The 18,936-nt window shown below is 39.1% G+C and overlaps 1 protein-coding gene across 4 annotated transcripts in view; it reads right to left on the bottom strand.

Moving 5' to 3' along the window:
* The window catches only part of RRN3 (RRN3 homolog, RNA polymerase I transcription factor), a 28,247-nt gene extending 9,320 nt beyond the window's left edge, over positions 1 to 18,927 (bottom strand). For 2 of the 4 annotated variants that reach the window (XR_009522139.1, XM_060031781.1), the window contains exons 1-12: positions 18,835 to 18,927; positions 17,255 to 17,360; positions 16,038 to 16,094; positions 10,759 to 10,848; positions 10,517 to 10,646; positions 10,064 to 10,123; positions 9,649 to 9,712; positions 8,822 to 8,891; positions 6,242 to 6,340; positions 4,124 to 4,216; positions 2,983 to 3,121; positions 1,749 to 1,879 (exon numbers count right to left, since the gene is read on the bottom strand). Coding sequence is in view for 3 of the 4 variants with exons in the window: in XM_060031781.1 (XP_059887764.1) it covers positions 1,749 to 1,879; positions 2,983 to 3,121; positions 4,124 to 4,216; positions 6,242 to 6,340; positions 8,822 to 8,891; positions 9,649 to 9,712; positions 10,064 to 10,123; positions 10,517 to 10,646; positions 10,759 to 10,848; positions 16,038 to 16,094; positions 17,255 to 17,360; positions 18,835 to 18,923 (1,128 nt within the window). In the remaining variant the exon portion in view is untranslated. The remainder of the gene's footprint in view (positions 1 to 1,748; positions 1,880 to 2,982; positions 3,122 to 4,123; positions 4,217 to 6,241; positions 6,341 to 8,821; positions 8,892 to 9,648; positions 9,713 to 10,063; positions 10,124 to 10,516; positions 10,647 to 10,758; positions 10,849 to 16,037; positions 16,095 to 17,254; positions 17,361 to 18,834) is intronic. The other 2 variants (XM_060031782.1, XM_060031783.1) reach the window with 2 other exon arrangements.
* Between the last annotated feature and the right edge of the window lie 9 nt (positions 18,928 to 18,936).

Genomic DNA, 18,936 nt, shown 5'->3' with positions numbered 1-18,936 from the left:
CGCTTAAGATATTCTGGCGATCCGAATCCTAAGATTTTTAACTCACCAATATGGTAAAGTTCTAGTATCTCAGTTATACTGCTAGATAAATAATGAATACGTTATCATGGTTCTTATTTTTAAAACATCTTGAGATAATACTATTAAAAACAAAAGGTGTTCCACAGCATTAAATAATTCAATGGATCCCAAAACTAGCTAAGCATCAAAATCAACCCTATAGGGGCTTCCCTGGTGGAGCAGGGGTTAAGAATCCACCTGCCAATGCAGGGGACACAGGTTCGAGCCCTGGTCCAAGAAGATCCCACATGCCGCAGAGCAACTAAGCCTGTGTGCCACAACTACTGAGCCTGAGCTCTAGAGCTCGTAAGTCACAACTACTGAGCCTGTGTGCCACAACTACTGAAGCCTGCACGCCTAGAGCCTGTACTCTGCAACAAGAGAAGCCATCGCAATCAGAAGCCCATGCACCGCAACAAAGGGTAGCCCCCGCTCACTGCAACTAGAGAAAGCCCACGCCCAGCAACCAAGACCCAACACAGCCAAAAAACAAAATCAACCCTACAGTTTCAGGGCTTTGGAACCCTACAAATTTGTGACAGGGCTTTGGGATCCACCAAAACTCTGTTAGCTCTGTTAGGAAATTCTCTGGTGGTCCAGTAGTTAGGATTCGGTGCTATCACTGCCAGGGCCCAGGTTCCATCCCTGGTCAGGGAGCTAAGATCCCAAAAGCTAAGTGGCGCAGCCAAAAAAAAAACAAATAAATAAAGCTATGTAAGTGATTCTGATATTTAGCCATAATTGGAAACCAATGATTAACCACGCTCACGTGGGAACCCCTTCTGCAGTACCTTTCAGACTGCACATATCAAACTTAACCAGAAATAGAGACTAAAGTATAGTCGGTGGGACTTCCCTAGTGGTCCAGTAGGTAAGACCCTGAGCTCCCAATGCAGGCGGCCCGAGTTCGATCCCTGGTCAGAGAACCAGATCCCACACACATGCCCCAAATATGAGACCACATGCCGCAACTAAAGGATCCTGCATGCTGCAATGAAGACCTGGTGCAGCCAAAATAAATAAATAAATATTTTAAAATAAATAAAGTATAGTTGGCATTTGACTAATTATGCTAATGGTAGGAAAAAAACAGACCAATTTGCTCCTTTTCAACAAAGGATGCAACCTCCAACTTCTCCCAAATAGCTCTTTTCAAAAGCCACTAACACATGCTTTGGGGCAGATTGAGTTTAACCTTTCTATCCATGACCAACTCTCCTGGACTATTCTAGGAAGCTACAAAACAGTTGCAAAGAAGAGTCCTGTGTTCTTTTGTTTTGCTTTGTTCTCAAAATAGAAAAACAAAGTTTTTAAATCCTAGATTAAAAATTTAGTTTGGGCTAGTTAAGATCAACTGAAAGAGAATAAAGAAAATAAACAGTTAAATATCCCTTATGAGATTTTAATAAAAGCTTGAATTAAAGGGAAGGGCACCACCTAGCGGACTAAATGCAGGATGACATTTTCAGAGCACTCAGCTTAAGCTGACAGGCAGCAGCAATGCCCTCTGCTCTTTCCACGGGTTGAAAAAGGGCTTGTTATTTCATCAGGGGCACTAAGTAAAATGAGCTCAAGACAAAGAAATACCTCATGGTCTCTATTCCACACCTCCCTCCACCCCCCACTTTTTAAGGGGAAATTCTGGGAAAGAATAAAATAAGCTACAATAATGTGAATGACATACTCACCAATTTAAAGCTACAGAGGTAAAACATGAAAAACTGCACATGGCAAGAGGCATGGGTGGGCAACAGGAGTTTGTCAAAGATGGTTATGAGATCTCGATATAAATCCTTTGTTTTGTTGTTATCAAGCTTACCTACGAAGAAAATTTGGCATTTCAGTTTTATAAAGACATTATTTCCAAGCTACCAGTTTCATTTACCAAATTTGTAAAAAGCAAACACCATTAAGACATACATCATCTATTAAGCTACGGGGGGTGGGGAATGCCATCTTTATTTTGTACAGAGTTCCCTTTTTAATTACAATAACCCAGCACTAGCAAGGAAGCAGGCTCTCATCTCATACACACTACTGTGATGCCACACATTGTAAAACTGCCATTTAGAAGCAGAAGCCCTCTGATCCAGTAATTCTACTGCTAGAAATTTATCACAAGCAAATAATTGACAATATATATACAAGGATGTTCATTATACTGTTATTTATAATGGCAAAAAAAGCAGGAGGAGAAAAAAAATAAGAAACCAGTTAAATCCATATAACTGTTTTAGAAGAACAGTGAATGGTATGAGAAAATGTTCACAAGAGGTGAAAAGGGAAGATTATAAAATACTACATATAGTGTGATCCCCAAATTCACCGAGAAAAACACATATACCCATACAAACAGAAAAGAAAAAAAAATGCTAATAATGGTTCTCCAAATAGTAAGAATGTGGCTGTATAAACTTTGTAAATCCTTTCCTGTATTCTCCAAATTTTCTCTAATCAATATGTATTATTTTTATAACAACAAAAAAGTTAGAGTAGTAACATATTAATTCAGATTCAAGTCCTAATAATAGGACTGAATGGCAGTCCTATTATGAGGCAAAGCCTCTAGACTAAAAATTCTGTAAGGGCAAGAAGCATATCAATTTGTTCACTACAGTACCAACACCTGGCAAAACCAAAGTACCTAGACTCTCTAAATTCAATACGGAACACCAAGTACCATGTATCAACGTCTACTATACCATTTCTTAAATGTCTTGAACTTGAGGTCCACCTAAAACTGTCCAAACTCCATATATAAGCTTTCAATACAGTAATCGGTGAAAATATCATCAAGGGCTTTGAAGACAAACATAATTTTGACAGGATTTCTATCAGTACTAAAGTATGAAAAATACCCAGCACAGTGCATTGTAGGTGTTCAACAAAGCAGCGGTTACTGTGACTACTACAGGTTGTTACCATCTACATAGCAGACATCCTTAATGTAGGACAAAAGTAAAGACAGCAGGATGTCCAGGCGTTCAGCTACAGGATGGACCATCTGATCAAGCATTCCTGGATCGGCCTTTGTTTCATGGTCAGTTTCTTCATCTTCGTCCTTTGAAAGTAAAGTAAAAACTAACATGAAATGCCTCAGTAAAAGTAGTTTAGTAAGAACATTCTGAGGTAATCGTTTCCTTTAAAAGATAAAAGAAAATACACAAAGACCTTTCCAGGCAGGGGCTCTCAAACAGAGGTGTGAATCAGAACCACCCGTGGAATTCAAAATGAAAGCACAGATTCAGCCTCTGATTCTCATTTAGACACCCATTTACAGTGTGGCCATGCAAACATCACAGATTTCCCCCAGCTCCTGGCACCCACTGTTGGTGCCAGGTTTCCTTTCCCAGGACAGGGCGCCCATCCCCGAGCTGCTATGAGTATTGGCTGCTGACAGCTCACAGTTGCCCCCCTTCTCCAGAGAAATGCCCTTGCTGCTCCCATTCCCGCCCCATCAGAACTGACTGACATGAGGTCACAGGAGGCCATCTCTCTGGTCTCAAGGTAGGACTAACTCTATCCTGCAACTCACGCTCCAGAGCTTCTGCGGGGGATCAGGCTGGAGCTGCTTTCCAACTGAGACCGAACTCTCACTTAGTTCCTTCCCCTGCCTTTTCCAGCTTCCTCACACCCTTTGTCCCAAGGGCACCTGAATCCCCACCTCAGGCTTTCCTCCCGGTGAACCCAACTGAAGACACTGCCCCAGGTAGAGAAGCACTGCATTAAGGTATACAATTTGTAAAACACAGAAGTTACATTGGTATGCTTTTCCATTTATCACTCTTTCACAAACAATATGTGGTTTACAAAAAACAAAGAACAAACAGAAGAATAAAAATGAAACATACTTCACCAAACCCAAATTCAAAGCCTTGGAAATAAGCTCTACTAGTCAATAAGCAACAAAAAAGCAAACTACTCATTTAAAAAATCATTTTCAAGTTTGCTGAACTACTGTTTTAATTCAAAGCCTTGAAAAAGGTGAGAAGCCATTAGCTGTTTCTTCCCACCCTCTGGGACTGTGAACTGCGTATGTCTGATTTCATTAATAAACGCTGACCATATTAAAGAGCCCTTCTGTGGCATCTGTTCCACTACTAGTCTGAGTTGCTGTTTCCTCAGCATCTTCAATATCCTGCCGGGATGCATTCACCTACATTACAACAAAGAAAAAAAAAAGAATAAAAGCATTTAAAATATAACTACATTATTCAGGGACTTGAAATTCATCTGATACACATGCTTTAAAGATGTCCATATTAGCACCCTATATAGCACTGTAACTCAATAAACAATCACAATGCAAACCTATAAATGGGTCTGGGTCATGGAGAAATTTACAAGATTATAAATTAAGCTCCCTGTACTACATATGTACATAAAATTAATATGAACTGTGCTATGTTGGTCTAAAACAGATAGCTTCAACAAACTCAACGTTTATTCCAACTCTAACTATGCACAAGACACACGCATGGTGTATAAGAAGCATATCATCAATCAACTGAGGAGAAAATTATTAAATGCAATCAATTTGAATTAATGAATATTTATTTGGCTATATAACCCTTCAGATATCTTGTTTAACATACCACTCAAATCATGCCTTTTCAACTGTCTATAAATGACCTTCTTCCTAAGTATACTCTAAAATGTTCCATAAGAATATATTTATGCAGTTGACCAGAGAGGTTTAACTCCAAGTGAGCAATGTGCCAGCCCACCCAACCTCCAGCCCTTCCTAGACCTCCTACAGAATCAATGTTCTTCCCATCAACTCCTATTTCCTTAGTCCACAAACCTCAAGTCTCCCCAACCCTGAAATATGTCTCTCACCCCGCCTCATCCCCTCTTTACACCATAAACCCTCACCAGGTCTCTAGCAGCCCCACTTCCTAACCATCCATGCTCCCTCCAGCAATAGACTACATCCTAAACACCAAACCCAAGGACTTTGCTTTTCTCATCCTCCTTAAAAAGCTCAGCAATAGGGCACTTCCCTGGTGGTCCAATGGTAAAGAATCCGCCTTCCAATGCAGGGGACGTGGGTTCGATCCCTGGTCAGGGAACTAAGATCCCACATGCCACGGGGCAACTGAGCCTGTGTGCCACAACTAGAGAGCCTGCATTCTGCAAACTACAGAGCCCACGCACTCTGGAACTGCGCGCCACAACTATATAGAGAACACCCGTACATCCCTAGAGAGAGAAAACCCGCACACCACAACTAGAGAGAAGTCCATGCGTCGCCAACAAAAGATACCGCATGCCGCAACAAAGATCCCGCATGCTGCCAACTAAGACGCGACGCAGGCAAAAATAAATAAATAATGATAAATAAATAAATAAATAAATAAAATATTTTTTTTTAAAGTCTCATGCTGCCTACTAAAGCCTTCCTCCCTCCAGATCCTCCCTGGGTATCCAGACTCTTGGTTTTCCTCTCATTTCCGATCTCACTTCCTCTCTCCTGTTGGCCTCATTCTCAGTCCCCTGCCTGCAGCTACAACTGCTTGGTGAATATTCTCCATCTAGCTCCCCACCTGCACCTCAATCCATCCAAAATGGAACTCATCATCCTGCAACTTCCTCCTAACGTTTCTTATTACTGTTACCGCAACACCAAACTTTCATTCCACAGGGAGCTACCTTTGAAGGTAGCTCCCTTACCTTCCCTTACCTTCCCTTACCTTTCCCTTACCTTCTACTCCCCTACTTCCAATACAGTCTCAAGGACCTTTCCTCCCCATGTCACCAGAATCCATCACTTTCTCATTCCCACTGCAGCTTATCGCAAGCCTCTAAAAAAAGTATAAAGAATCCCAAAATAACTTCCTTAGGTATGCATTTCCAACTTCTTCTGACTACATCAGGTTTTCTAGCTCATAACGCATGTGTTCCATTCACAGCATTTACCACAACTGTACTTTTCCATTTATGTGACTATTTAATTAATGCCTTGTTCCCCAACCATGAGAGATGGGACTGTCTATAAACACCAGCACATCAATGCTCAAAGAAATGTTGAAGAAATGTTCAAAGAAATGAATCAAAGGTGGAACTGTGGATTTTTTTCCATTGTTGCTACTACTGTTTCAAATATTATGATTGTAACAAATACTATAACACTATTTAATAAATAAAAATCAAAGAGAAAAACAGATTACCCAATACTTACGTCCAACTTGAGCAGCTTTTCAATAACAAGCTCCAGAATTTCATGTCTCAAGGTCGGAAAATACACACTAATCCTTAGTAAGTTATGAACATAACACTCCTAAAACATAAAAAGATGAACATTTCAACAGAGAATAAATGTTTCATAATTATGCAACCAAAACATTACACAATCTTTAGTTTCAACTATTCAAACAGAAAAGACTATCAAGCAACATAGAAACAACACTGTTTATATACACAATACTAGTATAATTTAATTACCCCCAGTAAATTAAGTTTGTGATTTGTATACTTCTACAGTGTTTTTAAAGCAGGTTTGTTGAGATATAATTCATATAAAATTCACCTATTTATAAAGTGTACAATTCAATAGTTTTTAGTATATTCACAGAGTTGTGTAACCATCACCATAATCAATTTTAGAACATTTTCATCACCCTAAAAAAAAACCTTGTATCTTCTAATAATGTACCTCCTCTCAGCCCTAGGTAACCACTGGTCTACTTTCTCTATGAATTTGCCTAGTATAGACATTCCATATAAGTGGAATCTTACAACATGTGGTGTTTTAGCATAATGTTTTCAAGGTCCATTCATGTTGTAGCAAGTAAACTATTCTTTTTTTATTGCTGAATAATATTACAATGTATAAACATAGCACATTCTGTTTATTCATAAGCTGCTAAACATTTGGTTTCCATATTTTGGCTACTATGAATAATGCTGCCTTGAATATTCATGTAAAAGTTTTCAGGTGGACATATATTTTTACTTCTCTTGGGTATATACTTAGCAGTGGAAATGCTAGGTCATATGGCAATTCTACATTTAACGTTTTTGAGGAACTGTAAGACTGTTTTCCAAAGTAGCTGCACCATTTACCATTTTACATTCCCACCAGCAGGGTAGGGGGGTTCTGGTTTCTCCACATCCTTGCCAACACGTGCTGTTATCTATCTTTTTGAGTACAGCCATCCTAGTTGGTAAGAAACAATATCTCATGGTTTTGACTTGCATTTCCCTAATGGCTAATGATGTTGAGTTTCTCATGTGCTCATTAGCCATTTGTATAACTATTTTGGAGAAACACTTATTCAGACCCTTTGTCCATTTTTAAATTGGGTTATATGACTTTTCATTATTGAGTCAGTAAGAGTTATTTATATACTCTAGATACAAGGCCTTTATCCGATACACCATTTGCAAGTATTTCCCCATTTTAAGTCATCTTTTCATTTTCTTAAAGGTGTACTATGAAGCACAACAGTTTTTAATTTTGATGAAATCCAATTTAACTACTTCTACGGCTGCTTGTGGTATATCTAGAAATGGTTGTCTAATCCAAGGTCACAAATATTTTCATCTATTTTCTAAGAGTTTTATCCACTTTGAGTTCAATTTTGTATATGGTGTAATAAATCCTGTTTCATTCTTTGCATGTGAACATACTCTGGTCCCAGACCAACTGTTGAAAAGACTATTCTTTTCCCCACTGTCCTGTACAACAAGTTTTTATACATTAATCTTATATTCTGTGACTATACTGAACTCATTTATTACCTCTACTGTTTTTGTGGATTCCTTAGGATTTTTCTATATGTAGATCATGTCATCTGCAAATAGAGATAGTTTTACTTCTTCCTTTCCAATCTGGATGCCTTTTTCTTTTTGTTGCTTAACTCACCTGGCTAATACTGACCAGAAATGGCAAAGGTGGACATCCTTGTTTTGTTCCTTATCTTAGGGGAAAGACTTCAGTCTTTCACTATTGAGTATAAAGTTAGCTGTGAATTTTTCATAGATGCCTTTTATCAGGTTGAGAAAGTTCCCTTCTATTTTTGTCATAAAAGGGTTTTGGTGTTTTTCCATCCATTGAGATGACCATGTGGTATTTATCATTTATTCTGATACAGTATACTAATTGGTTTTGAGGTATTAAATCAACCTTGCATTCCTAGGATAAATTTCATTTGATCATGGTGCATAATTCCTTTCATATGTTGTTAGGTTCAATTTTCTAGTATTTTGTTGGGAATTTTTGCAATTATGTTCATAAGAGATACAGAATTTGTAATACTCCACTTGAAGCACACCATCACAAATAGCAGCAAAAGTTATTAACTCCTTATTTAATACCTGTAATACATTATTTAGGAAAAAATAATCTATGCTTAAAAGGGAACCACTATTGAAAGTTAGGCAGATGATCTAAATATTATACAAAAAACATAAGACTTCATCTATAGAAGGCTCTGCCTTCATGTTCAAATAAAGCATGTTTATAATTGGTATTAAATGAACTATTATCTTCTAGTAATTCCCATCTGTGTAAGCATTAAGCCTATTTAGATATTTCTGAAATGGACTCTGCCTTTGACTTGCACGTAGGAATAAGAGAAAAAGCACTGAGAACCCTCAGTCAGTTGGTTGCTAAGAAAGGAATCTGAGTCAAATTCTTAGCCTTGAGTTTAAAATTCAGCAGACAAAACAACTTTTAAGAAAAAGACGTAAACTCAGCTAAAACTACATAACAAAAAACAACTTTTCCATTAGTTTCCCCCATGAAAAGATTTCTTACCAATGTTCTCTCTGATTTTCGAACAAACGGAAATTTTTCCACCAGTATCGGCATAAGAAACCATGGTGTTCTATTTTAAAAAGAAAAAACATGCAACCAATCCATGTTAACTGGACTTCCTTAGAAGGCTAACATTTCCATTATAAGAGCAAATATAGATACAGGAGGCAAACAGTAGCTCCTATTTCAAGGAATTGGAACTGAAAATAAATGCATGGCTTCAGAGAAAATCGGTAACAACTTGGGGAAAAATAAGCTTCTATTAAGTTTGATATCAACAGCAAATTAAAGGGGGGGATCCTTTTTTCCACAAAAGTTTAATGAAGAGCTTCAGTTTAAAATCACTGCACATATATATTATTTTAAAAAGGAGAAAAAATTATCAACTTGGACTTTTTAAAGTTAGCTTATTTGCTAAACTTACTGGGGGAATTTGAAGTTCACCCCTCCAGAAGAAACCTACACACCTTAAAAGATTTTCTTAGAACTAATTTTTATTCATATGGCATGGCACAAACGCAGGGGCTTCTCACTGAAAAGTTTTGGCTATCGTGTCTGTTGAACATAAAAGCAAAATTCTAACCACCATAAAAAGCTGGAGGGGAGAATTTGCATACAAGTTTTGAAAAATAGTTAAAGACAATGAATAGAGAACTGAAATGCCATTTTTTGTAGAATGTGATCTGATATCAACAGGATACAAAAAATATGCAGCATATAATTTCAGTTTTGATGCTATGAACATTTTACAATTTTCTACTAACCAATCATAATTTTCTTGAGACTTAAACACCACAATTCAAAATAAGTAACCAAAGTATACTCACGATGGGACATATCTTGCTATTATTTGTAAGGCTCTGTGACATGTGTCAAAATTTGCAGGAAGATCTACAAGGTGAAAAGGGAGAGTATGAGCATGAAGATAAAACTGAAAACTGAACAATTATCTACCTAAGTCTAAAAATGCCTGCTAACCAAAACTGAATCATGTGTCAGCAAAATAATAATTTCAAGAGTTTTCTCCATGACCGACTATCAACGAAGACTATAAATAATGCCATTAAGGGCAACTGATTGCACATTAACATTAAATATAACAAAACGATTCCATCGAAGGTTGCCTTTTGTTGCAGTCTACGTATTAGATTAAGTCCTGGAGGTGCCAGGATACTTCAGCATTCAGCATGCATTCACTAAGACACGGGAGGCAGTCTTTGCTTTAATCCTCTTTATACTTACTATCATCTTCGTCATCAGAATCCGAAACATCTATGTCACCTTCCTTAGTGACCACTCGGGCTTTTGAAGAAAAAAGGAAATATGTTATTCTTCTAATATTGATCTAAACAATCAACAGCTACATAAAAGAGTGATTTTTCCATTGTCCAAACTTAATACAATAAAATTTACAATGGGGGCAGGAGGTTTAAGTAGCTAAAAATCCCTGAGTTCCAAGACTTCGTCAGAAGCTCACTAAAGCAAATTACAATCCATAAAAATCATAGCAACAAATGAATCTAGACACTTCCACAGAGGTCATTATAGGGGACAGACATGTACCAGAACTGCTGCCAATAAGCATCCTGGAATCTTCCATGGTGGCATAATCTCCAAAATATAGTGGGAAGGTAACTTTTTAATAGAGATATTTAAAAAAATAAAAATCAAAACAAGCAAAGAGCAGTCACTTACGAGGTACAAAATGAGAAGCAATCATGCTGAGACATGGTCTAAGGAAGACAGTCTGTGCTGATACAAGATTACCAAGGAAAGCTAAATATTCCTCCACCACTGTCTGACTTCTATTTAACCACCGCAACCTCTAGAGGTGGGAGAGAGAGAAAGACAAAAGGAACATTTTACTGATACAATATATACTATTTTCGAAGTACTGAATTACACATAATAGTTGATGAAATAAATGGCGAACTTACCAACAGAATATTAATAAGCTGCTCAAAGTCTTTTGTCAAGTACATGATGGAGGAACGGAATTCCAGCAGCCAGTTAATGATCTGGTCATCCTTAAGTTAAACAAAGAAAAGTACGTTCAAAATCACAAATTCTCTCAAATAACAGAGAAATGATATCTATCTGGCATTGATCATCTATCAATAATATTTAGGGACTTTCCTGGTGGTCCAGTAGTTAAGACTTTACCTTATGATGCAGGGCGTGTGGGTTCGGGTTCGATCCCTAGTCAGGGAGCTAAGATCCCACATTGCTCGTGGCCAAAAAACCAAAACATAAAACAGAAGCAACATTGTAACAAATTCAATAAACACTTAAAGAAAAAACCGTCCACATCAAAAAAAAAAAAAAATTTAAATTGAGGGAAAAAAATGTCACAAACTTGGACTTAAGCCAAAGTTGGGGTGAAAACTTCTTAGTTTGTATCAAAATGGAAAAAGATGTTACAATAAATTTTCCTTTTTTTTTAAAGTAATATAATAACTGATATACAGGAAAAAGAATCAAATGCAATACTTAATTCTAATCACTTTTGTTTGCCCTAGAAAAGTGAGAACACCTCAAATGCTGACACCTGGGACTTCTTTAAACTAAAGAATTGTAACAGATTCAAATATTCTAAGATCACAAGGACCAACAGGTACCTCTACTTCCTCTATACTCATGCTGACCTGCAAGCATGTTGACAACATTCATCTAAGCTGATTAACTAGAGTCATCAATAAATGTAACTTTTTCTTAACCCAACCTTCAAATGGGTTTAAATGAATTAAAATGTGTTCTATATAAATGATGGTTCCACTACTCCATTAAATATTTTTCAGACAATAAAATTACTATTCATAATACTTTTAGTGACATGGGAAAATCTAAATAGCAATACAAAAAAGCCATGTAGGGCTTCCCTGGTGGCGCAGTGGTTGAGAGTCCGCCTGCCGATGCAGGGGACACGGGTTCGTGCCCCGGTCCGGAAGGATCCCACGTGCCGCGGAGCGGCTGGGCCCGTGAGCCATGGCCGCTGAGCCTGCGCGTCCGGAGCCTGTGCTCCGCAACGGGAGAGGCCGCAGCAGTGGGAGGCCCGCGTACCGCAAAAAAAAAAAAAAAAAAAAAGCCATGTAGAGAATAAGATATCAGTTATATTTAATAAAGATACTGTTTGTATTCATGCATATATACAGCATACACAAGAAAAAAATTAAAGCCCCTAATTTTGGGGAATTCCCTGGTGGTCCAGTGGCTTTCACTGCTGAGGGTGCAGATTCAATCCCTGGTTGGGAAACTAAGACCCCGCAAGCTGGGCAGCACAGCCAAAAAAGAAAAAGAAAAAAAAAAAAGGCCCTAATTTTTGAAAGAAAATGGTTAATGCTGACTAAGACTCAGTAGGGGAAAGAGACATACGGTGTTGTACCTTTAGCAACAGACTACAAACAGACAGTGTTGAACCTGCAGTGATAAACTATTAGCAGACAGGGCTGGACCTACAGCAACAGACTACTTATAGGGAGTGTCATTTAGTGAGAACACACCATGTGCCAGGCACGGTGCTCAACACCGCACGTATATACCTTTTCCGAATCCTAACAATGCTGCAAATGGATTACTGTTATTCCCATTTTACAGTTGAGGCAACTGAGCCTAAGAAAGATTAATAAGCAATTTGCCCAACCAAACCAGTAAAAAACTAGGTTCAAACCTGACCGCCTACAGGAATAAAGACACAGACGTAGAGAATGGACTTGAGGACACGGGGAGGGGGAAAGGGTAAGCTGGGACAAAGTGAGAGAGTGGCATGGACATATATACACTATCCAATATAAAACAGATAGCTAGTGGGAAGCAGCCGTACAGCACAAGGAGATCAGCTCAGTGCTTTGTGATCACCTAGAGAGGTGGGATAGGGAGGATGGGAGGGAGATGCAAGAGGGAGGAGATATGGGGATGTATGTATATGTATAGATGATTCACTTTGTTATAAAGCAGAAACTAACACACCATTGTAAAGCAATTATACTCCAATAGGATGTTTAAAAAAAAAAACCTGTCCGCCTAGATCAACGCTCTGCCCACTTTCCCACAATGCCTTGCCCCACATGAAGAAGCTCCCCACGTTTTCCCCACCGGTTCACCAGTGAGTGCTTCCTATGCATTATCTATGTGACAAACCTCAATGACACTGACTATTTACCGATGAACCCTAAGTAACCTGGTAATAAAATAAAGTAAGTCGCAACTCATTTGCACTACAGTAACTTCATAATGTCCACGGTCATTAAGGATAACAAGGCCTGAAACAGAGAAGACAAGCTAAGTTACACACAAATAAAAATAAGTTGGCTCTATCCTGTCACTTTCCCACTAAAACAAGTACAACAAAATTATAAGGACAACATTTAAACTGCTCCACTTTTTAAAGTAAACCAGTCAGAGACTTTGGTGCTTTAGTACTGAACTATTATTAGAAACAAATTATTTTAACACTCCTCTGAACTAATGTGGCCACAAATGATGTGATTCTTGGTCTGTCAAAATCCCAAGGAGATGTGCTGATATAAAATACAGCAGAACACAAAGAATGTGGTTCTTCGTACCTGTGGAAGAATGCACAGGTCTTTAAAGAAAGCTCTAAAGAAGTGATGCTTCCATTGTCTTTAAACAGAGTCAGTATTCTTGGGGGCTCTATACTTTACAGAGGTAAAAGCATGTCTTCAGAAAACCAAAAGTAGTTCAGTATGGCTGGACTATATCGTGAGCAAGCAAGCCAACAGATAAATCTGGGGAGCAAAGAGGGGCCAGACAAATCAGTGAAGTCCTTGTAAGCCAAATTTACAATTAGAAAGATCTGCTGGCAGTGTAGGGTATGGACTGAATGAACAACCATGTGCTTAGACAGAACCTGAGAAAGTTCATTGGCGAAGATGATATTGCAGTTGGGTCTCAAAGAGTAGGAGTTTTATAATTACAGTAATAATAATAATAAACACTAATATAAGACTAACTATGTGCAAGGCATTATTCTAAGACTTTAACATATATTAACTCGTTTAATCCTTACAACCGCTCCATGAGATAGGTACTACCATTGGTTCCCATTTTATAGCTGGGGATACTGAGGCACTGAAATGCAGTAGCTTGCCCTCAGTCATAAAGCCAGTAAGGGAGGGAGGCTATGTAACCAGAGCCCATGCTCAAATAGGTAGCAAACAAAGTAGATACAGAGGACCTCTTACAGCCAGAAAAAAAAAGGCACATGCAAAGCCCTAAAGATGAACAGAAATGGCAAATTTAAGAAATAAAGTATCTAGTGGGACTGAACACTGAAAATTTGTTGCAGACCATGCTAAGAAGCTGGTCCTTTATTCTTCAGTGGGCATGAAGTAGGGCAATGACATGTTTAGAATGTGCTTTAGAGATGACTTAGGCTGAGACAGAGATAAGCAATAAATCATTTAAGCACATAAAGAAAGCTGCAGACGTGGGTTTGGGAGAGAGAGAATGCTAAGTTCAGGGCACTTGTAACACCTGTGGGCTGGCAGTTAAGACATCTGTACAGCATTGTAATTCAACTATACTTCGATAAAAAATAAATTAAATTAAATAAAAATTTTAAGATTTAAAAAAAAAGAAAGAAAGAAACAGGTCTGGAGTCCACAAGAGCAATCTGAGCTATAGATGCAAATCTGGAAGTTATCAGGACACAGATAAATTTCAAAGCCATGAGGGCATAAGGAAAACACACAGGATGAATCTGTAAAGTGAGGAAAGGGTTAAGATTGGAAATCCAATCAATGCCAAATTTAAGAAGAACCTGTCAAGAAAATGATTAGAGATAAGTGATAAGAAGACAGGAAGATCAAAGAAACCAAAGGAAAGGGGTTTTTTGTTTTTTCATTTTATTCTATTTTTTGGCCACGCCACGCAGCATGCTCGGGATCTCAGTTCCCCAACCAGGGATCAAACCTGCACCCTCTGCAGTGGAAGCGCTAAGTCTTAACCATTGGACCGCCAGGGAAGTCTTGAAGGAAAGGTTTTAAGAAATGGGTAGTCAATTGTATAAACTGCTACAAGGAATTACTATGGGGCTTTAAAAAATAAAAAAGAAGTCCACTGAAATCAACACATAAGAAATCACTGGTAACTTCTGTCATAGTAAATACAGCAGTGGACTTAACAGTGGATTTAAACATGAATGAGAAATGAGAAAATGCAGACTGTCAACAGGAACAACAACTAACAATTACAAAGTCCTCTGAGTCAGAGGCTGTTCTAAATGCTTCTTGTATATTAACTCATTGGATCCTCTTAAAACAGCTACATTTAAAGTACTTCTCTCATTTCTCTGGTTTTACAAGGAGGAAAACAGAGGCAAAGAGGTTAAACAACATGCCCAATATCACACACTGGGAAACAATGGAGTTGGGATTTTAATGCCAGGCAATTTAACTACCACTGCCCACAGTAACAGACTATTCTTTCCAAAACTGGGCAATAAAGGAAGAAAAGGGAAATAACATTTACTGAGTTGTTACTACATGACAGGTATATATACCTTGAACCATTTCCAAAAACACTGAAAGAGTAGTAGTTTGAAAGACAAGTCATTTTTTGTTGTTTCTTTGTTTTGTTTTGTTGTTTTAGAACTGGAGAGACATGAGAGTTGCATGCAGCATAGAAGAAAGGTTCTAAAAAGGAAAAATTAAAGCAGGGTTTCTCAACCTCAGGACTACTGGCATTTGGGGCCAGATCATTCACTGCTGTGAAGGGCTGCCACGTGTATTGTAGGATGTTTAGCAGCATCCCTATCATCCACTCACTAGATGCCAGTAGCACTCTTCCAACTTCTCCCAGTCGTGGCAATCAAAACTGTCTCCATGGGCTTCCCTGGTGGCGCAGTGGTTGAGAGTCCGCCTGCTGATGCAGGGGACGCGGGTTCGTGCCCCGGTCCGGGAGAATCCCACGTGCCGCGGAGCGGCTGGGCCCGTGGGCCATGGCTGCTGGGCCTGCGCGTCCGGAGCCTGTGCTCCGCAACGGGAGAGGCCACAATAGTGAGAGGCCCACGTACCGCAAAAAAAAAGTCTCCAGTTCATCACCAAATTACCTCAGGGGCAAAAGTGCCCCTGGTTGAGAACCATTAAAGAAGGATCATAGAGCAAGTTCTAGAGAATGGAATAGGACCAAAAGTGCAAACCAATGTCTCTACAAAGTGGCAACAACTTTGCTAATAATCAAACACAAAATTAATTACCTTTATCTCTGGATCTGACAGCTGGTTCTTCAACAACTCAAAGTCATTTGTTTCCCCCTTAACAGGAAGGGGGGAAAAAAAATGAATTTTTCCTTGCTTGGGTTTCCAGTTAAAGACCAACAGCAGGATTTTTAACTTTTACAAAAAGAACATTGTAACATACACATATCAGTTGCGGATTATAAAATCCTGACTACGAAAATTTTAAAACTCATGTTAGTGTAGCTAGGGGGTTTAGAAATAAGAAAATGACAACAGGCCATTCATATTTAGCTATACTTGTGTACTGACATTTGAATATGATAGTCAATATTCCATGATACTATCCAATCATATATATGGATATAAATGCAGGTTACATATAAAAATGGACAGTAATGCATATTTTCCCACCATTGCTGAGATACAGCAGAATCACTTCTAAACTAACACAAAAACAAAGCCAAAAAAAAAAAAATCCCCATTAATAGAGCTGGTTTATTGTCCCAAAGCAATGCTTTGGTAATTCCTTAAGAAATAAAATGTGGGACTTCCCTGGTGGCGCAGTGGTTAGGCATCCACCTGCCAATGCAGGGGACACAGGTTCAATCCCTGGTCTGGGAAGATCCCACATGCAGAGGAGCAACTAAGCCGCAACATAGTTGTGTGCCACAACTACTGAGCCTGCACTCTAGAGCCCGCGAGCCACAACTACTGAGCCCACGTGCCACAACTACTGAAGCTCGCGCACCTAGAGCCGTGCTCTGCAACGAGAAGCCACCACAATGAGAAGCCCACATACTGCAATGAAGAATAGCCCCCGCTCGCCGCAACTAGAGAAAACCCATGCACAGCAACAAAGACCTGACACAGTCAAAAATAAATAAATAAAATAAATAAATTTATTTTTAAAAAAAGAAATAAAATGCTTTGATCTAATGGTTTTTTATTCTACTACTTGCTAAAGATTTTAAAAGACACTAGGTAAATAAAGCACTTGAAGATGTGAAACCTCAGTAAAGGGGTTACTACTCTAATTTTGAACTGACAGCACCGTGCTGTTGTTAAATTTATTTGATTTCAATATTGATATCTAAAATCCATTTTATTTATCTACTGGTTTTTAGTATAACAGCTATAATTGTATTCTGACTAGCAAAAATCAAACCTCAATATATCAATTATATTTCAATAAAGCTGGGAAAAAAACCCACCAACCTCACATTATCACCTCTTACCTTTCTGTACTTCAGCAACACTTCTGTCACAGTTCCACCAAACCGAACAGTTTTTCTTGGGGGAGAATTGAAGAAATCATTTTCTAGTGCAAGCATATCTGAAAGCCTATAGAACCAAGATTATCAAGCCATTAAGTGCATGACAGGGAAAAATAAAAGCTATAACAGCCAACACTTATTGAAACAACATCATTCAGTGGGACTACTGCTAAAGTCTCCTAATTGGCCTCCCTCCTTCCACTTGAGTCCCCCAGCAATCCACTCTTCATTCAGTGATCTAATGATCTTTCAAAAACTTAAGACAGATCATGCTACTCTACTCTCTTACTTAAATTCTCCAAAGGTTTCCTACTCTTTATCGTCTTCAAGGTCCTACATTAATCTGGCCCCTGCCTACCTCTCTGACCTCACCTCTAACCACTTACTGTACTGCAGCCAGGGTCCTTTCTGTTCTTCAAACCTGCCAAGCAGATTCCCATTTTACTTATTATTCCCTCTGTCAGAAACACTCTCCAGATGTGTACGTGGTTGGACCCTTGTCTTCATTCAAGTTGAAGCTCAAATGTCAGAGACCTTCCCCATCAGAAATCGAAAGTACCCATCCTCTCCCTCTCCCCTACCATCACACTGTTTTATTTCTTCACAGCAGTTACCTCTATCTGAAATCATCGTTTACTTATCTACTGTCTTTCCCACCTTAGACTGAAGGTCTGTTGAGACCAGGGACACTGTCTCTTTTGATATACTGTCCCCCATGCCTAACGCCAAAAGTAGGCACTTAAAAAAAATATATTATACGGGCTTCCCTGGTGGCGCAGTGGTTGAGAGTCCGCCTGCTGATGCAGGGGACACGGGTTCGTGCCCCGGTAGGGGAAGATCCCACATACCGCGGGGCGGCTGGGCCCGTGAGCCATGGCCGCTGAGCCTGCATATATATATATATATATATATATATATATATATATATATGTATATATACATATATATATATAAAATGAGTGATATTATGCCAAGTGTTCCGCAAAGTTTGCTTCTTTTAAACAGAGATTAGTGAAAAAACATAGCATCCTGCTAAGGACTCTCAAAGTTAAACCCCGAAGTGTTTTACGGGCGTTAGGGGCTTTAAAAGCTGAGCTAGATATAAACACTGTTAAACAAACGTGTGTCAAAACAAATTTTAAAAAAACAAGCAAAACGTAAGACGTAATTTTCCGTCAGTGGCAGCATTTGGCTAATAACCCAAATAGCCCAGGGACCTCTTTCCAAAGCTAGTCGAAGAAGCAGGAGGAAAGAGTAAAGGAACAGAATGCAGTACCCAGGCCTGGGATGCTATAAGGGAACCAGTGGGGAGAAAGGAGGGACTATGGAACAGCGAATAGGTTCATTTTTCCATCCCCTCTCCCACTTTTATTACCCATCTAAGGGGCATGGACTCACTCTTGAGGACATGAAGTGACCCTCTTCCCTCTGCTCCCACCCCACTCCGTTAGCTCTGTCCCAGACTCTTCAGCTCCTCTCCCCTAATCCCGGTCCTGGGCTTTGGTCCCAGACGCGCAGAAGGAAGCGTCCTTGGTTCTTACCCGGTCCTCGACGCGGCCAGCGTCTTGACTGCAGCTGCCGAAGCGGCGGCATCTCCGGGCAACCGCGTGTGAAGCAAAGGTGCCGCCATCTGACCGGACACG

Source organism: Delphinus delphis, chromosome 15, assembly GCF_949987515.2.
Source record: "Delphinus delphis chromosome 15, mDelDel1.2, whole genome shotgun sequence".
NCBI classification, from domain to species: Eukaryota; Metazoa; Chordata; class Mammalia; order Artiodactyla; family Delphinidae; genus Delphinus; species Delphinus delphis.
The sequence above is the reverse complement of the archived record's forward strand: the minus strand, read 5'-3'. Positions and strand labels throughout refer to the sequence as shown.